The sequence below is a fragment of the Pseudopipra pipra genome, chromosome W, assembly GCF_036250125.1.
Source record: "Pseudopipra pipra isolate bDixPip1 chromosome W, bDixPip1.hap1, whole genome shotgun sequence".
Taxonomy (NCBI): domain Eukaryota; kingdom Metazoa; phylum Chordata; class Aves; order Passeriformes; family Pipridae; genus Pseudopipra; species Pseudopipra pipra.
Genome location: NC_087580.1, coordinates 36,258,389 through 36,269,617, shown reverse-complemented (window position 1 = coordinate 36,269,617; position 11,229 = coordinate 36,258,389). Strand labels below are relative to the sequence as shown.

General features: G+C 53.7%; 2 protein-coding genes across 2 annotated transcripts; one reads left to right on the top strand and one right to left on the bottom strand.

Annotated features, from left to right (window-relative positions):
* Positions 1-641: 641 nt before the first annotated feature.
* LOC135405453 (olfactory receptor 14J1-like) lies at positions 642-1,633 on the top strand. The gene has a single exon (XM_064640150.1). It carries the CDS (start codon positions 662-664, stop codon positions 1,631-1,633), a length of 972 nt encoding a protein of 323 aa, XP_064496220.1. The 5' UTR covers positions 642-661.
* Positions 1,634-7,327: 5,694 nt separating this feature from the next.
* On the bottom strand, positions 7,328-9,460 carry LOC135404652 (olfactory receptor 14J1-like). The gene is made up of 2 exons (XM_064639385.1): positions 8,548-9,460; positions 7,328-7,389 (listed from the first exon to the last, which is right to left on the bottom strand). Exons 1-2 carry the CDS (start codon positions 9,458-9,460, stop codon positions 7,328-7,330), a joined length of 975 nt encoding a protein of 324 aa, XP_064495455.1.
* Between the last annotated feature and the right edge of the window lie 1,769 nt (positions 9,461-11,229).

Here is an 11,229-nt window from a genome sequence, read left to right as displayed (position 1 = left end):
GCAGCTGTACTTGGGAGCTGCAATGATCCCTGTGTGTGGCAGTCTGGGAGGATAGAGATGAGATCCTAATCAGGCATCCTGAGGAGAGGCAAGGATTCTCTCAATGTGCTCTTTGAACCAGGATTCCTCTGATCCCATAAGTGTCTTGTTTCTTTTTGCAGAGAATTCCTAAGGGCCATCCCCTTTCAGCTCCAAGCTGCCAGCCAGGGGCAGCTGTGAACGGGAAAGATGGCCAGCTCTTGTCTCTTCACCGAGACCACTCCTTTGCCTCTCAAGACTCACAAGATTTCACTTGGAGCACAGTGTACCCCAAATCCCCTCCCTCTGTTCTGCCCTTGGGCAAACTGTGACCAGCAGTTCTGGAAACACTTTGATACATCACAAGTGCATTTAATTGGACGTCACCCTGTGCTCCAAGTTGCCTCTCACTGCACAGAAAGAAGGATTCTTCAGGAGCCCATTCCAGGGTCCCTGCTCTCAGTGCCCCCTTCAGCCAGCAAAACCCAGAGCTCGGGGAGAGGGATGCAGAGAGATCTTCCTGAAAAGAGGCCCTGAATGTTGAATTGCTATGAGACATGCAAGATGTTTTGCTGATTGAGTCTGGCCTAATTCAGTTCTGCCTTTTTTCTCCTCAACAGAAAACAATAACCGGAGGCAGCAAATGTCCAACAGCAGCTCCATGCCCCAGTTCCTCCTCCTGGCATTCGCAGACAGGCGGGAGCTGCAGCTCCTGCACTTCTGGCTCTTCCTGGCCATCTCCCTGGCTGCCCTCCTGGCCAACGGCCTCATCCTCAGCGCCATAGCCTGTGACCACCACCTGCACACCCCCAGGTACTTCTTCCTGCTCAACCTCTCCCTCACAGACCTGGGCTGCATCTGCACCACTGTCCCCAAAGCCATGCACAACTTCCTCTGGGACACCACAACCATCTCCTACACAGGATGTGCTGCACAGCTCTTTTTCTTTGCCTTTTTCATGTCAGCAGAGTTTTATCTCCTCACTGTCATGTGCTACGACCGCTACGTTGCCATCTGCAAACCCCTGCACTACGGGACCCTCCTGGGCAGCAGAGCTTGTGCCCACATGGCAGCAGCTGCCTGGGCCACTGGCTTTCTCAATGCTCTGCTGCACACAGCCAATATATTTTCCCTGCCTCTGTGCCAGGGCAATGCCCTGGGCCAGTTCTTCTGTGAACTCCCACACATCCTCAAGCTCTCCTGCTCACACTCAGGCTACCTCAGGGAACTTGGGCTCATTGTGGTTAGTGCCTGTTTAGGGTTTGGTTGTTTCATTTTCATTGTTTTCTCCTATGTGCAGATCTTCAGGGCTGTGCTGAGGATCCCCTCTCAGCAGGGACAGCACAAAGCCTTTTCCACGTGCCTCCCTCACCTGGCTGTGCTCTCCTTGTTCGTGAGCACTGCCACATTTTCCAACCTGAAGCCCCCCTCCATCTCCTCCTTATCCCTGGACCTGACCATGTCAGTTCTGTACGTGGTGGTGCCTCCAGCACTGAACCCCCTCATCTACAGCCTGAGGAACCAGGAGCTCAAGGATGCCCTGAGGAAAATGATAACTGGGTGTTTTTCAGAAGCAGTAAACTCTCTTTCTTCTGCATGGTATGTACCACATTAAAGGCCAATCCTGTTATGGACTTCAATAAAGGCCCACCATATCTTCTCTACTTTTTACTGCTGGTAGAGGTGTTATTTTTGTGAGAATTTTTTCACACCTAAAAATCTTTATAACTATAAATATATATATAAACATTTATATATATATATATATAAACACTATTTTCAATTCAGTGTAGGCCTTTCTAGCCTGGCCCACAGGCTGTACAAATTGGGAATTGTACTCGCTGTGTGCTTAAACCAAATAAAGAACTCTGCATTGACTAGTTTGCCTGACATCTTTCCTCTCTGACTTCTCTGCAGCTGCAGGGTCGGGGCCTCTGTGCAGAGCTGGGCCAGAAAAGAGTCCCAGCAGAGCAGCACTGCCAGGGAGCAGCAGCCCTTCTCCTGCGTGGCCTCCTCTCCCTTCCCTTCCACACTGTCCTGCAGAGCCCTGTGTTGTTGGAGGCCTCAGTGCTCTGGCAGTGGGTCCCAGTCCTGCTGCAGGACTGTCCAGGGACTGCAGGCAGGGACAGCCACGGGCACTGCTGGCACAGAGCTGACCTCTGCAGCAGCACTGCCATCCTGCAGGGGCATCTCCTCAGGCCAGGGCCTCAAAGCTTCCATCTGCTTTCCACTTTGCTCTCCAGGATGTGCCCAACACAACGCCCTGCAGAGGAAAACAGCAGTGACCAGCACAAGGGTGGGAGTGCTCAGGGTGGGGGCACCCAGCAGTGCCCTGGCACAGCCAGCGCCGCTCCCAGCACTGGCCTCTCACCCCAGGCCATTGGGCTTGTTCTTCCCTCCGAGGAGGGACAGCAAATGACCAGCTCAGGAGTCCATGTTTGCACTGCATGGACAAGACATGCCCCTGTGTCACAGATTGGGGCTGGGGGGCTGGAAGGCTTAGACAAAGTTGATGGCAGAAGCCGTCTCGCTGAGCTACAAGGGGCAGAAAGGACCCCCTTGCTTTGCAAATTCCTTCTCAGAGAGGAGCCTGGCTGTGGCTGGATCCAATCTCAGCCTCAGATTTTCATTTCAATTGAAGGAATTATAGAGGTGTGATGCAATCACTTTGTCCTGCAGGTTTTAGTGATGGCAAATCAGAAATATTTCTATAAAAACAATGATTTATTATGACAAATGAATAAAAAATTGATCAGACAAGTGAACAGATGAAAGACCTTAAACAGAATTATTTACTTCAAATTATAAAAGCCAAAAACCCTTAGTAGTATAGTGTAAGATAAGACAGTGGAGTCTATCAAAGTCATTCTATTAAAGCAATTGGATCAAAGCCAGCAAAAACAAACAATCCTGAAGCAGAGATTGGGGTAACTTGTCACACAACGACAGGGGGTAATGCTTTTTCTTCCACCCAACCGCTGAGGAATGACCATGAAGAGCTGTCCCTGCTTCATGGCAGAAGCTCCACACACTTCAAGGAAGTCTGTGGAAGAATCTGCCCCATGACAGTTGGACGGGGCTTTTATAGTTATCAAGGGTTTGACTGCCAGACATATTTGCAGGCCAGGGAGCAGCTTCTCTGTCAAATCCTGCCTTGGAAAGCAAGATGTGTGTTTGAAGTTTCATGAAGCATTTTGGGTTTAGCATAATTCAACATTAAAAACAGCACCTTGACACCAGCAGTAACTCATCACAGTGTGCATTGTTTGCATTCTCTGACCATTGTTTAGGTATTGTCAGAGCAGAGCATCCTGCCAGAAATGGGCCCTTGATTCCATGAGGTTGCAAAAACTCTGAGAGCTCCTTTGGTTCCATGAGGCCCTGCAGTGTCTCAATGGCTCCTTGATTCCACGATGTTCCAAAATATCCCAGGGATCCCTTGGCTCCAAGAGGCTCCCCAGTGTCCCACCAGCCCCTGGATTCCAGCAGGCCCTGCAGTGTCCCAATGGCCACTCGGTTCCAGGAGCCACAGCGGCTGCCGCCGGCGTCTGTGCCCGGAGCCGCCGCTCCCACGGGGCTGCCGCACTCACCGCCGGGGTTGCCGCTCGCGCAGCCGCCGCTCTGCCCCGGCTGCACCGGGACCCGGCACCGCCTCGGGCCTGCGCTGCCGCCTCAGCGGCCACAGGGACACAGGGATGGGGGACCTTTGCTCTGACACTGAGGGGCCTGGCTTTGTTCTGCTGGGGTCTGGGCTTTGGGAAAATTGCTGTTCATTTTCATGCTCCACTGGAACACCTCCTGAATTCCAAAGGTTTCCTAATCCAGGGGGAGGGGTTTCTATGGCATCTGAGGTGCCGCCCCTCGGGACACATTGTCAATAAACCATCCAGCTGACTGGGATGGGTGTAAGAGATGGGGAACACAGGATAAGGAGTCATCCCCTGAAAACCTTGGAATATTCCCTGCCTGAATCATAACCAAAATGGAACTGTTCGGATGGAATTTCCAAATACTGTGGAAACCCCAGTCATTCCTGACACCAGGATGGAAATTCAGCAGATAACTAAAGCCAGTCACCTTGTGAGCCCACAACCAGCGGGGCTGAGGGAGGCCCTGGCAGCTCCCCAGCACCTCCCTCTCAGTGGGACACCTCTGGAAGCCTCTCCCAGCTCGGGAACCCTCCAGTTTCCAACACTCCAAAGACCCTCGCTGATGCCCAGGACAATTCTGACGCCCCTCAACAAACACTCCTCCAGCTGTGACCCTGGTCTGTTGGAAAACACAAAGGGATTTGGGGGAGTGTTTCCCTGACAACAAGGAGAATTTGGGAGAGGGACCTTTCCACCCCCAGCTCTTGATGTGTCCACACATCTCTGCCTGGGTGTGGGTGTGAATTGACTGTGGTGGGAATGTTGTTCTTGTGAATCTATAATTCAGTCACTGTTAAAATTGCAGCACATGCTATTGAATCACCTGATAACTGTTCAATTGGTCAATGATAAATGCTACTAATGTCTTTTGCCCCCTTGTCTTTGGATCCAAATCCTTCCTGCCCTGACCCTCTTGCATCCCAAGTCTCTGTGTAAATAATTCTCTTTCATCAAAAAAAATGTATTTTTCATGATGTCCACTTTAAAATCTTCTTCATTAGCTAAACTACAAAACAACTCCAATTAGCTGTAGAAGTCTTGAAGACTTGAAGACAATTAAAGGAATGAAAATAATTTGTTTTTCTCTGTTTTAATGGGTCCACAGTGTGTTTGGAGTTGCATCAGCTGTCAGTCCAAGATGGGCCATGTCAGAACTGGTGAGGCTGGGGGGTGAGGAGCAAGGTTGATCATCCAGGGTCAGTGTGGTCTCCTGAGGAGACACTCAGCATCAAGATCACCTGGAGAACACCTCTATCACCTCTTCTCTGAACTAAAATATATCTATAATTGAATTAAAACAAAAAAAGTACAAACTTGGAAGACTTGTTTTGAAATTGCCTTGAAGACAATTAAAGGAAGACAAAGAGATCCTGAGGGATTTCTGGAATTTAATGAGCCCCACGGTGTGTTTGCAGCCCAGCCCATGATCCTGAGGTGCTGAGAGAAGATTGAAGCAGCTGCTGAAGAAGTCAGAAGCCAAACTCCAAGTGCCTTGAAGCATTGCTGGGCCCCACTGAGGGCAGGCCCTGACAAAGCCTCCCCAGGGACTCCTTGGAGCAGCTCCTTGGAGGCCAGGAGTGCAGGCAGACAAAGGCTCTGGGCAGGCCCCTGCAATGCTGAGCAAAGCCTGCCTTGGTTTTGTGGAGCACAAAGGCCAAGGCCTGAGCCCCAGGCCCTGGCCCAGCAGATCCTGTCCCTCCCGGCTGGCTCAGGGCTGTTTGGGGGGCACTGGGATGGGAGGGGGAGGAACAACAAAGGCCCAAAACTGGGCAGCCCCTGCCAGGCTCCTGAGGGAGGGGCGAGGCAGAAACCAAGGGCAGAACCTGCCAGGCAAGTTGCTTGTGGTGGCCTGAGTGGCAGAGGCAGCTGCCAGAGGCAAGGGGACAAAGGCCTGAGTGCCTTTGGGCCTTGCAGCCCTGCCAGAGCCCTTGGCCATCTCTCCTGCAGGCTGTCCTGCCCTGGCCCTGCTGCTGCTCTGGCCTTGCAGGCTGCACACACCCCTCCTGCTTTCCCACCCCCTCCCAGCAGCATTTCTAGACCCTCCCTGATGTCTCTGCACCAGCTCTGGCTGTTGCCATGTGCACTTGGCCTTCTGAACTTGGATCCTGAGCCCCTGTGCCACAGGACATCCCTCCCAGAGCCCAGGCCCTTCTCCTGGGGGTCACTGCAGAGCTGAGCAGATCCAGGTCACCTCCCATTCCTCTGCCAACCCCCTGGGCCTGCTCTGGGCTCTCCAGGTCCTTGCCCTGCTCCCGAGGGCTGTGGGGGTGCTTTATGGTCAGGGCTTGGGGTTTAGAGCTCAGAGTAGGGATTAGGCAGAACTTTGGGAGGTTTGTTGTTCTGCTGGCAGTTCATGATTAGGGGAAGAGCTTTTTGGTCTGGGTCAGGATTAAAGCTTTGCTTTTCATACTGGTAATACAGGTTTGGTAATGGGGTGGGCACTGGAGTACAAATAAGTCTGGAGTTCTGGGATTGCACTTTTTCTGGCTTGGAATTAGAGCAGTGGATTCCTTTCCATGGGAGGGGCAGCACTTTTAGGTAGTGTTGGGGCTTCAGGTTACAAAGAGAGTAAAGGCCTACCAAGAGTGTTTGCCCAGTCATTGTTTCAGCACCCTCAGCATTCTCTGAACCTGGTTTTACCTCATCAAAATCCTTCCTCTCTGTTGGTCAGGCCCCTCTTTCCTTCCCTAATTTTCCTTCCTTTTTGTCCCAGTTCCTCCTAACCTCCTCAGAACTTTCATCAGGATGGGCTCAGCTTTATGATAACACTGTGCAACCTCATGGAATCAAAGAGCCACTGTGAAACTGCAGAACCTCATGGAATTATGGGGCCATTGTGACATTGGGGAAACCCTTGGAATTAAGAGGCCATTGGGATGCTCCAGGGCCCCATGAAGCCAAAGGAACCCAGGGAGAGTGGGCAACCTCCTGAAATAAAGGGGCCATTGTGACACTGCAGAAATCTGTGAAATCAGGAGGCCATTGTGGCACTGCAGGGCCTCTTGGAAACATAGAAACCCTGGATTTCATGGAATCAAGAGGCCATTCTGACCCTGAGGAACCTCATGGACTCAAGGGGCCACTGTGACACTCCAGGGCTTCATGGAACCAAAGGAACCTTGAGACATTTCAGACCCTCCTGGAACCAAGGGGCCACTGTGCCTCCCCAGAACTCCATGGAATCAAGCAGAGCCGCTGCCTCCCCCCCGCCGCCGCACGGTCCGGAGTCGCCGGCTCTGCCCCGCTTGGACACCTCTGGGGTCAGTGTGTTCTTGGACAGCACAACTGAGATCAGAGAGTTTCCCAGAGTTTGCTTTGCCCCCTCGTTTCCCCAGGGACAGGGTAGCCTCTTCCCATGGCCCCTCTGCTCACACAGGGTGTCCTGCTCTTCTCCTGGCACATCCCATCTCCCCACAGAGCCTTTCTCCAGGGGAACACGTCTGTGCTGGCCTGAGCAGCCCTTCCTGCACCCCCTGCCCGTGCTCCCCACAGCCCCTGAGCTGGGGGGGCTGCTCTGCAGAGCACGGGGGCTGTGGGGCCCAGGGCCATGTGGGACTCTGTTGGGCTGTGCTGCTCCAGCTGGGAGGCAGAGCCAGCTGATGGTGCTCCCTGCCACTGACCACCTCCCACAGACGCTCCTGTGTGGCCATGGAGGGGGCTCAGAGGGGCCCTGCCTTGTTCCAGAGCTGGGACATGGCTTTGGGGGCTGCTCTTGATCGACCTGTGGAAGTTCACTGAGGGCAAGAGAAGTCACTTGCAAGAGTTTTCCCTGTACCTGCTGTGTCCCCTGGGCTTGCAGAGCTCTGTTTGCCACTTCACAGCAAGATTTAGTACTTGATCTCTGGTGACTCCACCCTGGCAGGATTCTGCTCCAGGGCTCCATTCCCTACTGACTGGATGGGACGGGCTGTCCCTGCAGATCCTCTGTGCTCTCCTGCACTTCCTGAGTTCCTACAGACAAGTCCTCACCTGCCATCAGAGCCCTCACAAGCTGCACAACCTCAGGCAGGTGACTTGGAGATCATTTGTCATCTCCATTGGCCATCGGCCACCAACACACAACATCTGACCCAACTCTCAGTCCCTGAAGTCCCAGTGGGTCCCTGACCTCACTGCACTGTCTCCATGGAAAAACAAGCAAAGCAACAAGACTTTGGAGAGTCTAATCCTTGGACTTCTTCTCCATACCAGTGTTGGGAAAAGACCTCAGCCCTCAGGAAGTGCCTGGAGGGAACCCCTTCGCTGCTGGAACTGCTGTTGTGGAGCCCAGCCCTGTCCCAGCAGTGCCCAGGGCCTGTCCCTGCCTGTGCTCACAGGCCTGACCCACAGCAGGACAGTGACTGAGCTGCCAGAGCACTCAGGCCTTGGGCACGGACAGGAAAGGAGAGGGTGGGAGTGCAAAGAGAGCAGCTCTGAACAGACCCAGTTCTGGGGCTCCCTGGCAGTGCTGGGACTCTTTTCCCCTCCACATCTGCAAACATGGAAATGCCCTCCAGCTTCAGGGGAGGTCTTGGAGAAAAGATCAGGGAAAAAATTTGTGTCCTTTCTTACACTCGGAGATTGTGATTCCTCATGTAAAAACTAACACAGGCAGGATGTTTGACAAATACCTTGCTGCACAAGCTTTTATTTTGCTTAAATGCACACAGAGCATGATTCCTGATTAGTACATTATGTGGGTGAAAAAAAAGAGGTAGAGAGTGAATTATACGGGATGAAGTAAAATTTCAGTGTTATTAACATTAACAGACGAACAAAAAAGAAAAGCCCCCCAACACTATCAAAAGCTTTAGAAGGCAGACTGGGCCCAAAATGTGTTCCACAATGAGTGTTCTGCAGAAGAAAAGATGCAGTTTATTGCTTCTCAAAAAACATGTACTCATCATTTTCCCTAGGGCATCCTTGAGCTCCTGGTTCCTCAGGCTGTAGATGAGGGGGTTCAGTGCTGGAGGCACCACCATGTACAGAACTGACACCACCAGATCCAGGGACGGGGAGGAGATGGAGGGGGGCTTCAGGTAGGCAAAGGCGCCAGTGCTAAAGAACAGGGAGACCACGGCCAGGTGAGGGAGACATGTCGAAAAGGCTTTGTGCTGTCCCTGCTGAGAGGGGATCCTCAGCACAGCCCTGAAGATCTGCACATAGGAGAAAACAATGAAAACAAAGCACATCAAAAACAGAAAAGCACTAACTACCATGAGCCCAATTTCCCTGAGGTAGCCTGAGTGTGAGCAGGAGAGCTTGAGGATGGCAGGGATTTCACAGAAGAATTGGCCCAGGGCATTGCCCTGGCACAGGGGCAGGGAAAATGTATTGGCTGTGTGCAGCAAAGCATTGAGAAACCCAGCAGCCCAGGCAGCTGCTGCCATGTGGGCACAAGCTCTGCTGCCCAGGAGGGTCCCGTAGTGCAGGGGTTTGCAGATGGCAACGTAGCGGTCGTAGCACATGATGGTGAGGAGGGGAAATTCTGCTGACATGAAGAAGGCAAAGAAAAAGAGCTGTGCAGCACATCCCATGTAGGAGATGGTTGTGGTGTCCCAGAGGGAATTGTGCATGGCTTTGGGGACAGTGGTGCAGATGGAGCCCAGGTCTGTGAGGGAGAGGTTGAGCAGGAAGAAGTACCTGGGGGTGTGCAGGTGGTGGTCACAGGCTACGGCGCTGAGGATGAGGCCGTTGGCCAGGAGGGCAGCCAGGGAGATGGCCAGGAAGAGCCAGAAGTGCAGGAGCTGCAGCTCCCGCCTGTCTGCAAATGCCAGGAGGAGGAACTGGGGCATGGAGCTGCTGTTGGACATTTGATGCCTCAGGGTATGGTTTTCTGTTGAGGTAAAAAAGGCAGAACTGAATTAGGCCAGACTCAATCAGCAAAACATCTTGCATGTCTCATAGCAATTCAACATTCAGGGCCTCTTTTCAGGAAGATCTCTCTGCATCCCTCTCCCGAGCTCTGGGTTTTGCTGGCTGAAGGGGGCACTGAGAGCAGGGACCCTGGAATGGGCTCCCGAGGAATCCTTCTTGCTGTGCAGTGAGAGGCAACTTGGAGCACAGAGTGACCTCCAATTAAATGCACTTGTGATGTATCAAAGTGGTTCCAGAACTGCTGGTCACAGTTTGGCCAAGGGCAGAACAGAGGGAGGGGATTTGGGGGACTTGATTTTGTTCCAGTTCCGTTGCCAGGAGTGACTTTGGATGGTTGAAATCTCTGACATTTCTAATGTGCTCCAAGGGAAATCTTGTGAGTTCTGAGAGGCAAAGGGATGGTCTCTTGGTGCAGAGACAAGAGCTGGCCTTCTTTGCTGTTCACAGCTGCCCCTGGCTGGCAGCTTGGAGCTGAAGGGGGATCAAACTTAGGAATTCCCTTAAAAAAGGAACAAGGCACTTCTGGGATCAGAGGAATCCTGGTTCAAAGAGCACATTGACAGAATCCTTGCCTTTCCTCAGGATGCCTGATTAGGATCTCATCATTCTCCTCCCAGACTGCCACACAGAGGGATCATTGCAGCTCCCAAGTATGGCTGCCCAGAGCATTTCCATGGATTTAGCACTAAGGAGTTTTCTCCATGGGGATCCTGTGCAGCACAGAGATCCTATGGCAGAGCTGTGCCCTTCTGGAGGGCACCTGCAGCCCTGCAGGACACCCAGGCAAACAGCTGAATCCCCTGAAGGTGCCTGGAGGGCACTTGGGCACTTGGCTCCCACAGACACATCCCCACAGCAGCACCCAAAGGGTTTGTGTCTGGACAGGAATCTGCCACCTCCCAAACCCCACAGTGGCTCAGAAAACTCACTGGTGAGAACAAGGAGAGCCCAGGCAGCAGGGGATGGCAGTGAAATGCCACAATGCTGCTGCCAAGGGAGGAGGGACACAGAGAGACAGCTGGAAATCAGGGCCTTGTCCTTGCCTGGGCTCTGGCTGCTGCAGGGCAATGCACAGCCCAGCCCCCGTGGGCCTGAGGGCACAGGCTCTGCTTAGGCTGGGAAAGGAGCCCAGGCAGGAGCTGCTCAGGGAAGGGGTCTGTGCCACAGGGACAGCAGGGAGGGGCCCCCATCCCCCTGCCCAGCCCTTGTGGCAGCAGCTGCCTCTCCCTGCCTGCCTGTCTCTGGGTGAGGAGCTGTTCCTGCCAGCAGCCCCTGCCTGTGCCCAGCTCAGCTCCCTGCCAGTGCTGCCAGAGCCATCCCCAGCCCAGTGCCCAGGGGCAGCTCTGCCTGGGCAGGGGCTGCAGAGCAGATCCCAGACAGCCTGTGGTGGCTGGGAAGGGGGAGGTGTTCTGGGGGGATGTGTTTCCTGAGAAGGGCCCCTGGAAATGGCAGGAGGTGGAGCTGAAGCTGTGAGGAGCCCTGAGCCTGCAGCTGAAGGGCCCTGCCCAGCCCTGCCCTGCCCTGAGGGGTCACTCCTTCCACCCACCCCTTCTCCCCCAGCCCCGTGGCAGCTCCTTGGCCGGGCTGAGAGCTGACCCTGGCAGGCAGCAGAGTCCCTGCCCCAGCACACAGAGCCCTGGGGGCAGGACCCTGCTCTGCCCTACAGCCCTGGGCACCCCTGGCTGCACCTCCACCTTCCCACCCC